We start from the raw sequence: 16,052 nt of genomic DNA on the forward strand, positions 1-16,052 counted from the left end.
CCTAGTTTATAAATATTTTGGACTCAAAATTGGACAAAAAACGTGTAGTGTAAACATAACCTATTTTTGGACAATTTCTATCTAAATTTGGGAAAGGAACAGTTTTGGGCTTTAAGCCTGTTGTTCCTTCTCCAATCATTCATAGTTGAGAATGATTGTATCTATTAATGTATAAATGAATAAATAAATGAATAAATAAATTAATGTTGAAACATGTTGTGATAAAATAGTTCAAAAAAGGGTACTGAGATTTTTATTTTTATTTATATTTATATTACAAGTAGCCCTATACAGAGAAGAGACAGGTTTATTGATGTAATATTAACTGTTCATTCTCGTTAAAATAATCAATTATCTTTTCTTAAGCAATAAATTATATTTTTTAATAATTTCATAATGAATTTACTTGATTAAGATGAAATAATATATTGATTGATTATCAATTCTACATTGTTGAAAGACGATCTGGCAACAGAGCAAAGCGAGAAAGAGATAGCGCTATCAGCTTTGTTGAATGAAAGACAAGGATACAGTGAGGTCCACGTTATAATGGCAGTGGAAAAGGATAGGAGAACAGCGTTCCTGATTCTCTGTCTTGTCAGATTATATTTCTATATTGCTAAATAACGATCTGGTAGCGTTGCGGAGCTAGAAAAGGATAGCGCTATCTGCTTTGTCGAATGATAGACAAGGATAGCAACACCAATGCTGATCAACTACTGACATTATAACGTGGACCGCACTATAGCAATACTGCTGCACTGTAGCTAATCAATCACTGCCATTATAACGTGGACCTCACTATAATATAGTGAATCATATTATGATATATATATATATCAGACACATGTCTCTGCTAGCAATTACTGCCGGTAAAATGAGTACAACTGGGATTTCAGTGATGTTATACAAGGTGGGGCAGAGCCGACTGACGAGTTTGGAGGGGGCACTGCTCAGCCTGTGGTGGGAGTAGGCAGGCTCGGTGGGCGTCATTGTACAGTCCCGGGAGAATAGTTTTTAGTGTGCATCATGAATTGGACGGGAGAGCATCGCGGTTATGTTGTTCGCGCTTTTTACGAAAATCAACATTCGATTATCGCAGTTCAACGGGCGTTTCGACGACATTTTAACATTCCTGTCCACAAACCCGTCCCATCTGTGAACTCTATCAGAGCGTGGGTTCGTCAACTCGAGAAAACTGGTAGTACACGACAAGAAAGAAGACATGGCGCTCCAAGAACAGTGAGAACTCCCGAAAATATTGAAATTGTGAGAGCAGCAGTCGAGCAATCACCGAGGCGTTCTGCACGCAGGCATGCAATAGCTTTGGGGATGTCCAGCCGTTAGGAGGATTCTTCATGAACATTTGTTTTTTCATCCATATAAAATCATGATTATGCAAAAATTAAATGCCGCCGATTTTTTGAACCGTAAAAATTGTTGCAAGGAAATGCTTCAACGCATCCCGGCAATGGCGACTCTTTTCTGCAGTGACGAGGCTCATTTTCATCTGTGTGGAGCTGTCAACAAACAAAACTTCCGGTACTGGGCAGCAAATAACCCTCGACAACTTCATGAAAGACCACTTAATTCACCAAAAGTGACAGTTTGGTGTGCCGTTTCTTAATTTGGAGTGATAGGGCCATACTTCTTCGAAGATGACAACATCACTGTCACTGTCACCTCCGAGCGTTATGTCACAATGTTGCAAACGTTTCTGCAACCCAAATTGGAAGAACTTGCTGAGGAACAAGACTTGGGGGAAATATGGTTTCAGCAGGATGGGGCTACAGCCCACACAGCGCGCATTTCAATGGATTTGTTGAGAGAATGTTCCCAGGGCGACTTATCTCTCTGAGGGGGGACGTGAAGTGGCCGGTACGCTCACCCGATTTGAGTGTCTGTGACTTTTTCCTGTGGGGCTACCTCAAAGAAAAGGTTTTCAAACATCGCCCACACACTTTGGAAGAGCTTAAGGAGAAAATCAGGGAGGAGATTCAGGCCTTACCAGTGGCAATATGCCAAAATGCGTTTGAAAATTTCAAAAATAGGCTACATCAGTGTATAGCTGCTGATGGCCGCCATTTAACCGATATAATTTTCAAAAACTAACACTAAAACTATTTTTCGAGCTGAATTCAATAAACCAAACCATTTTTTTCTAAGTTTCTCCGTTCATTATTTATAACCCTTTCAAACTCGTCAGTCGGCTCTGCCCCACCCTGTATGTAATTTATTTTTATTATTTCTAGAATAGAGTATATTCTGAATTTCTGTATGATGTACCCAATTATTATGTGAATTTGTAATTGTAAAAATCTTGTATATATGGCAAATAAATTGAATTGAATTGAATATGATATATTATACTATAATATAGTATATCATATTATGATACCTCAATGGCGTTGTATTTTCTAAGGAAATTAGTTATTTTATTTTATCTTTTTTGAAAAATTTAATTAATTTGTTTTCCAAAAATTAGATTAAATACAATAATCTAATATTCTTAGAACTAGAAAAATGAATATTTTCGTCGTTTGTTGATTTTCAGGCGATCCTGGACGTTGTCTGCGACCGACCCGGGCTACTGGTGCACCAACAGGGTGGCGCTGGCAGCGGTGGTGTCACTGGATGCCAGTTCCAGGTGTCCGGTCAGAGCCGCGCCCTGCTAGTGGACGGTGCGCTGTTGTCGTGCAGTGTGTTGGCCTGCTGGAGCGGCTGGCAGCAGTCGCACTGCCTCGCCACACTCCTCCAGCTGCTTCTCGTGCTGCTGAGAGACGATCACCCGCGCCGCGAGTTCAACCTGGCGCAGTTGAACCGTATCGGCGCGCTTGATTCGCTGCTCACCTTCTGCAAGGTAAGCGGTGTGGAATTGCTTAAACTACTATATCGGGGCTTCGCTCTGGAGTACAAAATCACATACCGGGTGACCCAGAATAACGGGAAAATTTGAAAACGCCATAAAACATTAGTGGGAAGGGCAAAAATGATTTATACATTGATACTTACAATATAATTCTCTACTATGAATGATTGCGAAAGGAACAACTGGCTTAAAGCCCAGAACTGTTCCTTTCCCAAATTTACATAGAACTTGTCCAAAAATAGGTTATGTTTACACTTAGTTTATTCAAACTAATGTAAAGTTCAAGACTTGCCATTTAAAATAAATAATATTCGTATGGCTTTTATTGGTGGGGAGTTCCTGACGGAAGTTCCACCTCACCTGAATATAATTCAAATTCAAATTCATTTTATTGAGCCAAAAAGAACATGCAGGCCAAGTAAAAACATAAAAATAGACAGAATAACAATGTAAAATTAAAAATTTAAGCATATAACAATGGTAAGAATACATTTATAATACAACAGCAGAGTTCAAGTGTCATCATTCAGAAATTCATCTACACTATAGTAAGCCCTATTCACTAAGTATGCATAGAGTTCTCTTTTAAAATTTATTGATGGGGCATATAAACATTTTGGTAACTTTTTAAACAGTCTCAAACCAATTACACTAGGACTTTGTCAGAGAATCTCAATCTGTGGTGATTAATAAATGGGTCCCCATTGCCACGAGTAGAAATAACCATGAACATCACAATTCTTTTTCAATGATTTAATCTTATTAACAATGAATAATACTACTCTGTAAATATAAATACATGGAAAGTGAGTAATTGTAGTTCTTTAAATGCAATAATTATAATTATGCTATATATAATTTTGAAAAATATAATAATGCAAATAATGCAATTTAATAATAATATATAATTATGCAAAAATGCAATATATAATTTGAGCCGTAAATGGGCCTTTCGACTGTCATACTCCAGCCGGGACCGACAGTTTAACGTGCCCATCCGATAACACGGGAAGATTTGCCATTTGAGAATTATTAATAACATCTATCACTTTTTGACAATTACTTCTTCAAGATGGCTTCCTCCTGTACGAATACACTCTTGAAATCTGTGTTGAGATTCCTGCAACATATCAGCTGGGATATTGTTGATTTCTTTTTGAATTGTCTGTTATGATTCAACCACAGTTATTGGTCAAGTTGTGAAAATGTTTGATTTGAGATAACTCCACAAACAGAAAATCGCAGGTGGAAAGATCATGGGACCAGGAAACGCAACCTAATCGTGAGATTATACGGTTACTAAACAATACACACACGCACAGTTGCCATTGAATGCCGTGCAGAGTGGATTTCGCTCACAATTTCATCAATAATGTTGAATCTATTAAAAATTGAAACAGAATTCAAAATCAAATCCGCAATATCCCAGATGAGATGTTGCAGCGATCAATGAAGAATCGTCAACACAGATTTCAAGAGTGTATTCGTTCAGGAGGAAGCCATCTTAAAGAAGTAATTGTCAAAAAGTTATAGATGTTATTAACTAGTAGTTCTGTGAACAGTAGATCTCGCGCAGATAAAAACCACAGCCTCCTCTAATACTGTACATCAGAGTGAATTATGTCCTGTCCTGACGTGTCGGCGAGATATCGGTGTGTAAACAACTAATGGCTGTTTGAGTTGTTGTATCGACAATAATTATTATTATTAATAACAAAATTTGTTGTAAACAACTATGCTACTATCATCAAAAGCTTACTGAGTTGAAAGCAGAGAAAAGTCGGAAGAAAATAATATGCTACTTCGAGTTAGGCATGCCTAATCGCTTGCAATTAATAGTCCACTAAGGTACATTGAGATATTAATTGCATGCCTAATCGCTTGCAATTAATAGTCCACTAAGGTACATTGAGATATTAATTGCATGCCTAATCGCTTGCAATTAATAGTCCACTAAGGTACATTGAGATATTAATTGCATGCCTAATCGCTTGCAATTAATAGTCCACTAAGGTACATTGAGATATTAATTGCATGCCTAATCGCTTGCAATTAATAGTCCACTAAGGTACATTGAGATATTAATTGCATGCCTAATCGCTTGCAATTAATAGTCCACTAAGGTACATTGAGATATTAATTGCATGCGCCTGGAGAGTTCACAAGATAGCTGCTACTTGCCCAGGAAACTCTACCACTATTGAAAACCAGGCTATACAAAATTTTTTCATCCTATTAAATGGTAGCCTATTTGATTTTATATAGTATTTTAATTTTATAATCATTGGTTTGATTTGATTTTAGGAGAGTCTGGAAGAGTCTGGCAGCCTGCAGGACCGCGAGGTCTGCTTGCACATAGTGGACCTGGTGCAGTCGCTGATGAGTGCGCCGCCACGCCACGATCAGATAGAGTCGGTGATGCGACTCCTCGTGTTGGGTCACCCGGCCCACCTCACCTACATCACGCACCTCTGGAGCAGCTTCTACTTTGTGCTGGCTGCCAAACGGCCCCACATCCTGCAGCGTCCCAACTTTGTCACATCGGCGCGACTCAATATTCTCGCGCAGAGCTCGAGTAGGTGCTTCCAATTAGAACAATACTAGAGATTGATCATGGTGTAACAACCAAAACTATAGTGGGGTCCGCGTTATAATGGCAGTGTTTGATTAGCAATGTATTTGCAACGTCCTTGCCTATCATTCAACAAAGCGGATAGCGTTGTCTCTCTCTCGCTTCGCTCTGTTGTCAGATCGTCTTTTAACAATGTAGAATAAATTGATAATATTAATTAACTGAATATTTCATCTAAATTTTGAAAATTCATTATGAAATTATTGAAAAATATAATTGCTTGCTTAATAAAATAGTTTTATTATTTGTTCTTGAACAAGTTCTCATACAAAGAGGAATAAAATAAAATATAATTGATTATTCTAAACGAGAATTGATAGTTAATATTACATCAATAAACCTGTATCAGCTACCGTCTATAGAAGGCATTGCCAAGACAGAGGATCGGCAACGTTGTTCTGCTATCTTTCTCCACTGCCATTATAACGTGGACCTCACTATAGTATCTCAAATAGTTCCATTAAACCAGTGGTTTTGACAATTACAATTCATTTACAAAAATACTTTTATTCCAACTTCATACCTCTTCTTCTTTCAAAGAATAAAAATTCATTCGAATTTCAATAGAATTCATTCAGTGTACCAAAATGGCCGCTGATAGTAGTTATTCTATTTTTCGCCACACTGCACAGAAAGCAGCTGTTTTCCAGTCCCTACGTAGATCTGAAAGACATTGTTTGCAGACGACTCTCGTCTGACGTCAGAACAGGTTTCTTTCCAGCCGCTAACATGGAACTAAGAAACGTGATCAAAAAACCCCACTTGGATGTAATGAGCTGGTTTTCGTGCGTCATATGGAGGCCGAAAATGATTGTTTTCTGACCAGGCCGGTATACTTTTCACGGCCCTAGGGCTGTAAAATAACCTTGAAGTCAGCTGATTCTGATTTGATTTGAACGTGTTTACAAAATAGTTTATGAAACGGAATCAGTTTATGCTTTATTGAATAAATTGATTGGCCAAATTTCAAGTGTGCTAAAACACTAGGATAGAACTTCTAACCTAGCTGATCAAAAGTTCTAACACCTTCTAACAGCTGATCAAAAAACTTTCCATTATTTGTGTTTATTATTCAAGAATCAAGAATCAAAAACATTTATAATAATATCATCTTATTGTCATTTGGAAGAATAAAAAGTATAAACTCAACCTCTTACATAATTGAACATAATCTTTTAGGTTATGATCAGAATAAAAAATAAAAATACTTGGACAATATTTCCTGATATTCAGATTACCTCAGATTTGCTAGAGCTATCACCTTCCTGTTTTTCTTTCGGTGCCTAATAAACAATTATTCTCATATTTATATTGTTTATTTCTCTGTGTGGCTAAAAATAACGTTCTCACCATGGGCAAAAATGTTTTTCCAGCTCAATCTTTTCTAGGCCTACGGCCTCGGACTTGAAAACAGATTTCGGGTCTGAAAAATCTCATTTTCTGCTCTAGGTGCGAAATATACTATTGCAACTCTTACCTCAGTATTGAGGCCCTGAAATCGATCAGTTGCGACCTGAAAACTCTGACACCAGACCTCAGCCAGCCAGGTCACTCAATATTATTATTATTATTATGATCACCTCTGTATTTAAAATGTATACTTGAAATACATTTAAACTTGTAGCGTCTGTATAAAATTGCTGCTATTGTGTAAATAATAATTCTGAAACCATGACTGTATGTAATTGTATTTTTTTCTTCAGCAAATAGAATATAACTCTTGAATATAAATAAAAATAGAAAACACTTTGTGAGTAAACAATCTTGAAAAGGGTACTTGGATATCTATTTTTATTCATATTGTAATTGTTGTATTATTCAAAGACAGAATACAGTTCATTTTCAATTATAATGGTATAGAATATTACACATTCTATAATGTTTATCATAATGTATTAATATTGCGTGTTCATTTACATTACATTTATTGTTATGTTTCAGGTGACAAAGCAGAAAAAATGAAAAAGAATAGATCTTTCTTGGCTGGTAAATACACGTCAGCTCTAGAAACTAATAAAAAAACTGCCAATCTTGCTGTTGATCCACAAAAATTGAACAAAGCGCTTGCAAATCTACAGGTATTTTCTTTCAAACAATAAAATACACTCAGTTTTCTTGGGCATAGTAATATCCATATACTGTATTATTTGAAAGATACTGCTGCCCGTATTCATTAAGAGAATGTTATAAGATCTTCTGATTGAGAAATTCTCATTGAAATCCTAGAGATTTTGTAAAATGAAAAACTTTCCCTCCATTTCCTCACCTAACCTAACCTAACCTAACCTAACCTAACCTAACCTAACCAAACCATATATTTGACATGTCGTACACCGTTTGAGCTGTGCTCATCAAATGCGGTTTTATACGATGAAATAACAAATAACAATAACAATTTGAAAATAGTTTCAGCTCTTTTAAGCGGCTCATAGACGAACAACTTGCTGTGTTAGGACTAGATGTTGTACGTCTGTGGGCAGGTTGGCGTTGTAGCAACCGGTTGGTCCAACGGTTGGTGTGAGATAAATAGTTTTAATTTTCTGTGGGCGGAGCTTCATGTTGAAGCATCTGTGATGCAATGAACACCTCCAGTTTTTATTTTGACAGTTTTATGGTGAGAAATGGCACCATAACAAGCTCTATAGTGAGCTCCACGCTATAATAGCAGTATTTGATTAGCATTGGTATAATTGCTATCCTTGTCTATTATTCGACAAAGCAGATAGCGCTCTCCTTTTCTACCTCCGCAATCTTTTTTCAAAAACTTCGAAATATAGCGTATTTTTAACGTAGCTTCATTTATAGTGAGGTCCACGTTATGTCAGTGTTTGTATTGTTATCCTTGTCTATCATTCAACAAAGCGGATAGTGCTATCTCTTTCTCACTCTGCTCTGTTGTCAGATCGGTTTTTAAAAATGTATAAATATAATTAATTAACAAAATATTTAATCTTGGTTATGAAAATTCATTTTGAAAAATATAATTTCTTGCTTGATAAAATATAATAAATTATTTTAAACGAGAATGAACAGTTAATATTACATCAATAAACCGGTATATAGAAGGCATTGGCAAGACAGAGGATCGGCAACGTTGTTCTCCTATTTTTCTCCACTGCCATTATAACGTGGACCTCACTATAGCGCTTGTTGTGGCGGGTATTTTCACTTTCAGACTACTCCAATAAAAACGTGTTTGCCTTTGTAACAACACAAAATACAGCTTTATACTTGAAATAGTTATTTGTGCAACTAGTGTGCAAAGTGACAGTTTGCTGCACCGAAAGAAACGTTTACGCACGAGCCGTAGGCGAGTGCGGAATGATGGTTTTTTGAGTGCAGCAAACGAACTTTGCGCACGTATTTCACATTAAATTTTTCCTACAGTTACCATTGAATATGAAAAGTGGGTAATTATGGGTAAAATTCCCTGAAATCGATCAAATGTTTTTCTGTGTTATTTTATTATTAATAAAAACCCTAATTTATTTAAAATTCTTTCTTTCTTTTTTTTTTCTTTATCCGGCGCTACAGCCCTAGGTGAGCTCTGGCCTCCTTCACAACACACCTCCATTCTTCCCTGTTCATGGCTCTTTCCTTCCATCCTCTTACCCCCATCTTTCTCAGGTCATCCATCACTTGGTCCACCCACCTGTTCCTTGGCCTACCTTTCTTTCTTCTGCTGTGCAACTTGCTATTAAAAACTATTTTCGGCATTCTAGCCTCACTCATCCTCATCACATGCCCAACCACCTTATTCTTTGGGCTTTAATGAAGCGTACTATATTTTCTCCTTTTATTAATGCTTCTATTTCCTCATTTTTTCTTATTCGCCATTGCTGCTCATTAATCTGAACGGGACCGTAAATTCTTCTTAGTATGGATCTTTCAAAGATTTTTAATGCATTTTCGTCAGCCATATTCATCACCCAAGTTTCTGCCGCATATGTTGCCACTGGACGCACCAATGTTCTATATATTGTTATCTTGGTGCTCCTGCCGACCAACTTACTTTTAAATAATCTAACATTGGCATAGTAGGCCCTATTAGCTGCTTGAATCCTTTCTTTTATAAAAGCATTATTACCTGTGGCATTTATTGGGCATCCTAGATACTTGAAGTTCTCTACACCTGCAAACTTTTTGTTATTCACGTAGATATTTCTTGGTACTCTGGACTTGATTGCTGACACACACAGATATTTACTCTTGTTCTCATTTACAACCAGTCCGACTTTTCGTGCTTCAATTTCCAGGATTTTATAAACTTCTTTCAAGCATGCCACACTTCTAGCCATTATTACCACGTCATCCGCATATGCACATACTTGATGCATCTTGTTGAATATGGTACCTCTCCGATCCACCCTTTCAATAGCTTTCTGGAGAGCAATGTCGAACAGTACTGCTGAGAGCCCATCACCCTGCTTTACACCAGCATTAAAATGAAAGCTTCTGCTCAGCCTATTTCCCATCTTCACTTTGGCTGTAGTAGCAGCCATTATCATTGTGATGAGGTTAACAAGCTTACTCGGAATACCAAAACTCTTGAGTATCTGACACAGCTTAGGCCTGATGAGACTATCAAAGGCTTGCTTAAAATCAATGAAAAGGCAGTGCACATCTATTCCGTGCTCATAGAATTTTTCTATTATTTGTTTTATTACAAAAATCTGGTCAGTTGTACCCCTATCTCTGCGAAAGCCACACTGGTATTCACCAAGTATATTTTCTGAATATGGCTCCAGTGTATTTCTTATGATTGCAGAGAAAATCTTATATACAACATTCAATAGGGTAATCCCTCTATAATTCTGGCACTCCATTTTGTCTCCTCCCTTGAAAATCGGATGAATAATACCCCCTCTCCATTCTTCAGGCATCACTTCCTCTCTCCATATTAGACCTATCAGGTAATGCAAACTTTCGAAAAGAGTTTGTCCTCCTTCTTTGATCATTCTGCCATGATAGCATCCTCTCCTGGTGCCTTACCATTTTTCATTTGTTTTGCCACCTGCATTATCTCTTGGATTGTTGGAGGATTAGTAACATCGTTTTCTATCAGCAAACGAACTTTGCGCACGTATTTCACATAAATTTTTCCTACAGTTACCATTGAATATGAAAAGTGGGTAATTATGGGTAAAATTCCCTGAAATCGATCAATGTTTTTCTGTGTTATTTTATATTAATAAAACCCTAATTATTTAAAATTCTTTCTTTCTTTTTTTTTTCTTTATCCGGCGCTACAGCCCTAGGTGAGCTCTGGCCTCCTTCACAACACACCTCCATTCTTCCCTGTTCATGGCTCTTTCCTTCCATCCTCTTACCCCCATCTTTCTCAGGTCATCCATCACTTGGTCCACCCACCTGTTCCTTGGCCTACCTTTCTTTCTTCTGCTGTGCAACTTGCTATTAAAAACTATTTTCGGCATTCTAGCCTCACTCATCCTCATCACATGCCCAACCACCTTATTCTTTGGGCTTTAATGAAGCGTACTATATTTTCTCCTTTTATTAATGCTTCTATTTCCTCATTTTTTCTTATTCGCCATTGCTGCTCATTAATCTGAACGGGACCGTAAATTCTTCTTAGTATGGATCTTTCAAAGATTTTTAATGCATTTTCGTCAGCCATATTCATCACCCAAGTTTCTGCCGCATATGTTGCCACTGGACGCACCAATGTTCTATATATTGTTATCTTGGTGCTCCTGCCGACCAACTTACTTTTAAATAATCTAACATTGGCATAGTAGGCCCTATTAGCTGCTTGAATCCTTTCTTTTATAAAAGCATTATTACCTGTGGCATTTATTGGGCATCCTAGATACTTGAAGTTCTCTACACCTGCAAACTTTTTGTTATTCACGTAGATATTTCTTGGTACTCTGGACTTGATTGCTGACACACACAGATATTTACTCTTGTTCTCATTTACAACCAGTCCGACTTTTCGTGCTTCAATTTCCAGGATTTTATAAACTTCTTTCAAGCATGCCACACTTCTAGCCATTATTACCACGTCATCCGCATATGCACATACTTGATGCATCTTGTTGAATATGGTACCTCTCCGATCCACCCTTTCAATAGCTTTCTGGAGAGCAATGTCGAACAGTACTGCTGAGAGCCCATCACCCTGCTTTACACCAGCATTAAAATGAAAGCTTCTGCTCAGCCTATTTCCCATCTTCACTTTGGCTGTAGTAGCAGCCATTATCATTGTGATGAGGTTAACAAGCTTACTCGGAATACCAAAACTCTTGAGTATCTGACACAGCTTAGGCCTGATGAGACTATCAAAGGCTTGCTTAAAATCAATGAAAAGGCAGTGCACATCTATTCCGTGCTCATAGAATTTTTCTATTATTTGTTTTATTACAAAAATCTGGTCAGTTGTACCCCTATCTCTGCGAAAGCCACACTGGTATTCACCAAGTATATTTTCTGAATATGGCTCCAGTGTATTTCTTATGATTGCAGAGAAAATCTTATATACAACATTCAATAGGGTAATCCCTCTATAATTCTGGCACTCCATTTTGTCTCCTCCCTTGAAAATCGGATGAATAATACCCCCTCTCCATTCTTCAGGCATCACTTCCTCTCTCCATATTAGACCTATCAGGTAATGCAAACTTTCGAAAAGAGTTTGTCCTCCTTCTTTGATCATTCTGCCATGATAGCATCCTCTCCTGGTGCCTTACCATTTTTCATTTGTTTTGCCACCTGCATTATCTCTTGGATTGTTGGAGGATTAGTAACATCGTTTTCTATCAGCAAACGAACTTTGCGCACGTATTTCACATTAAATTTTTCCTACAGTTACCATTGAATATGAAAAGTGGGTAATTATGGGTAAAATTCCCTGAAATCGATCAATGTTTTTCTGTGTTATTTTATTATTAATAAAAACCCTAATTTATTTAAAATTAAATAATAATAATTGAATTATAATGATTAGCAATTCAATTGAAAATTTATCTGACTGCTTGAAGGGGTTTATCTTATGTAAGCATTGAAATGACTATAATCAAGGCACATAATGGCAAGGCATCGCTGTTCTCCACTGCCATTATAACGTGGGCCTCACTATGAGTGTTACCAACTTCATTTTGATTTTCCTGCACTGGTGCTCCTACTAACTATTTTGCGTTGTCATGCTGCAAATCTGGAGTACGCAAAGTACTCACTTTGCGCACTAGTGCGGAAAAGTGATTCTTTGCGGCCTGCAATCAGTGCAGAAGTGCTGTGGCATTAAATGTGAAGAAATGTAAATTTATTGTCTTCACTAGACAGCAACAGATTTTTGCTGACCACAAATTATTAGATGAACATCTTGAAAGAGTTTATGTGATTAAGGATTTGGGTGTCTACATAGACTCCACTCTCACCTTCAGAGATCACATTAATTACATCCTTAATATTTCAAATAAGATGCTAGGATTTATCATGAGAAATGTCAGACACTTCACAGACATTGATTTAATCAAGATGCTGTATCTGGCCCTGGTGAGAAGTAGACTTGAGTATTGTGCAGTTGTTTGGAGTCCTCATCAAGAGATATATATATTAGTAGTATCGAACGCATACAAAATAAATTCCTCAGATTCATGTATTACAAGAAGTATGGACATTCATGCCCGTATAACTATTCTATGAGGTGTCTGAGAGTCAGTTTTCAAATTATGTCGTTGAAGAACAGGCGGGATTTCGTATCATTAATTGTTCTATTTAAAATATTGAATAATCATTTAGACATTCCGAATATTATCGAACTCTTTAGTATCTTTGTTCCGTTAAATAGACCTAGATTAAATATGTTTTTTGCTTTGGATAGAATATACACTGTACATCATGCAAATTGCTTCTTACAAAAAACTCTTAGATTTTACAATTCTTTGAATATGATTCTAGATAATATTCGCTGATAATTTGCGCAATTTTAGTGAACAATGTTATCAAGCTCTTAAATTATAAATGCTTAATCAATTTCCAGACCATAAAAATTTAAATTTCAAATTCTTCTACTTGAAATAGCCTTGCTACCTATTCTCTTTTTTCAATTAGCCTTTTTTTTCTTTAGTCTTTTTTCTATTTTCTATTGTGTCTTGTGTTATTTCCTATTTATAATAATCTTTCTTCCAAACTATTTTTATTGCTATTTTTCGTTTTTTTTCTTTCTTACTAATTTAGTTTCAGTTTGTGTAAACAATTGATTTTCAATGAGGCTTGTTTTGGCATAAAGCTGTAAGCCTCTTATGTTGTTGTATTTTTTCTATTGATGTAAATAAATAAATAAAAAAAAGAAATGGTCACTTTTCAAGGTATCTGTAGGAAAAATAATTTTTCATGGATTTTTTCTGAAACTCTATATAAATAATTTGAGAATTTCAGTTTTTTGACAGGTGCTGTACAATTTTTTAGCTCTTTCGACTTGTATTTATTTAGACGTGTATAATATTTTCCTTTTCATCTGTTCGTTTATTGTCCTTCGGAAGGTAACAGGTTTCAATTTTTCTCAGATCAAAGAAGAGACCAGTAACAGAGAGGAAGAGGAGGAGGAGGAGGTGTGGGTGCAAGAGGCCAATAATTACTGTGATTCTGGTATCGCTGGCAGTTTCAGAGACTATTCCGATCTTGAAACACCTTTATCTCAGCCGGTAAGATGTTTCATCATTTTACAGAGTGCGCCAGAAAAACTTTCTTATTTGGAAAAATTCCCTTGCGTGGAATTGGTCATGTAGATGGGCAGAGGGGGCGCATCTGGAGGGAGAAGTTTTCAAATCTATCCTCCCTCAAGTAAATAGCCATCATGCTCCGGTCTAGAGAGCAGCGGGCCTTCGAAGTTGAGAGCTTCTTTTCTAATGGTCGGTCACCTTCCGCGCTCGATTCGAAATTCCTCCCCAAAGACTCGTTCCTGGCCATATTTCGATTCTGTCGTGGGTTAACTCATTCCAGGAGTGTGGGAGTGTCGCTGAACCCAGAAATGGACTTCAACGAGCCATCAGAACTCCAGAAAATATCGAAAGAGTGAGGCAGTCAGTTGTGCGTCTTCCCCGGCGTTCGGCTCGCAAACACGCTGCTTCTATGGCATTTCTGACTCCACTGTTCGACGAATGTTCTTTGAAGACCTTCAACTTCATCCCTATAAATTGGCTGTTGTTCAAGAATTGACTGAACGCAATTTTGTTGCCCGTCAAAATGCATGTGATATGCTGATTGACAACCTGCCTGAAGACGCGGTCATTTGACAAGGCTCATTTCCACATGCGGTTCCTCAATGCGATTTTTTATGGGGTTATTTGAAATCCCTGGTTTATATCGATCGACCACGGACCATTGCACACCTCAAGAACAACATTCGCGACGCCGTTGCCAACATACCGATTGATATACTGCAACGAAATTTCAAAAATCTACTTTATCAGTGTATGCGCAATGGGGGTTGCCATTGGTCTGATGTAATTTTCAAGACTGCATGGAAAAAAAATTGAGATATTGTATTCACATATATAAAAATGATTGAAACAATATCCAAAGTACTTTTGTTTTTATTGACCTTTCAAATTAGTAAGTTTTTCTGGCGCACCTTTATATTACATTACACAATCATAATCTAAAATTAATGATTGGGAGAGAATCAACAAGATGAACCAAAAATTGTTTCTCTTCCTAATTTTGAGATAAAAATAGTCCAAATGAAGTTATGAAAACTTTTTTATAAAGATCACAAAAATTTACAGTCTAAATACACATTATACTAAAAATGTTGTATCTGGGTTGATCAGAAAGATGAAACAAATGATTATTACACTTGAAAATGCATTAATAAATTGAAAAACATTAGATAAATTATACATCTTTCTTGTGCTCCGCTAAATTTAGTAAAATAATGAAATGGTCAGGGCTATTAGCATGTTGTTTCTTGCATACCCAATCTCTCTATGAGTGTGTTTTTATCATTCGTGGATAAATAAATGAATAAAGCTTAGTTTCTTTTCCACGAGTAATACAAGAAACAAGCAATGACTGTATTTATATACTGCCATTATAAATTTGTACTGGAGAACTAATAAATTGTTGCAATAAAATGATCTATTCATTTATCTATCTATCTATTAACTTGAAAATTCTCAAAAATACACTCACCCACGATGCCTTTCATTTTTAACAAACACCTGCCAACAAAAAATAATCTGTATAAGGTCCTCGTTATAATGGCTGTATTTGATTAACATTGGTGCTGCTATCCTTGTCTATCGTCCTACAAAGCACATTGCGCCATCCTTCTCTAGCTTCGCAACGTTGGCAGATCGTTTTCCAACAATGTAGAAATAAATAAATAAATAAAATGTTTATTTCCCAAAAAAACTAAAACTACAACATCAATTACACAAAATATTAGATAAATTACAATATTACATACAATAGTTAGTTACAAAAAAATTTTTATAATGTGTCTACTTTTTTAGTTTTCTGTGTGGAAATTGACCTACTCCACTATGGCGTACCATGTTCTAGAGTAGGTTTTGTAAGTTTTTTTTG

General features: G+C 36.5%; 1 protein-coding gene across 1 annotated transcript in view; it reads left to right on the forward strand.

The window, feature by feature from the left end:
- LOC111046960 (lysosomal-trafficking regulator) overlaps window positions 1-16,052 on the forward strand; it is a 168,987-nt gene that overhangs the window by 71,091 nt on the left and 81,844 nt on the right. Inside the window, exons 18-21 of the mRNA XM_039429615.1 lie at window positions 2,555-2,860; window positions 5,174-5,444; window positions 7,443-7,579; window positions 14,030-14,167. Of these exons, the coding sequence (XP_039285549.1) occupies window positions 2,555-2,860; window positions 5,174-5,444; window positions 7,443-7,579; window positions 14,030-14,167 (852 nt within the window). The remainder of the gene's footprint in view (window positions 1-2,554; window positions 2,861-5,173; window positions 5,445-7,442; window positions 7,580-14,029; window positions 14,168-16,052) is intronic.

Source organism: Nilaparvata lugens, chromosome 5, assembly GCF_014356525.2.
Source record: "Nilaparvata lugens isolate BPH chromosome 5, ASM1435652v1, whole genome shotgun sequence".
NCBI lineage: Eukaryota > Metazoa > Arthropoda > Insecta > Hemiptera > Delphacidae > Nilaparvata > Nilaparvata lugens.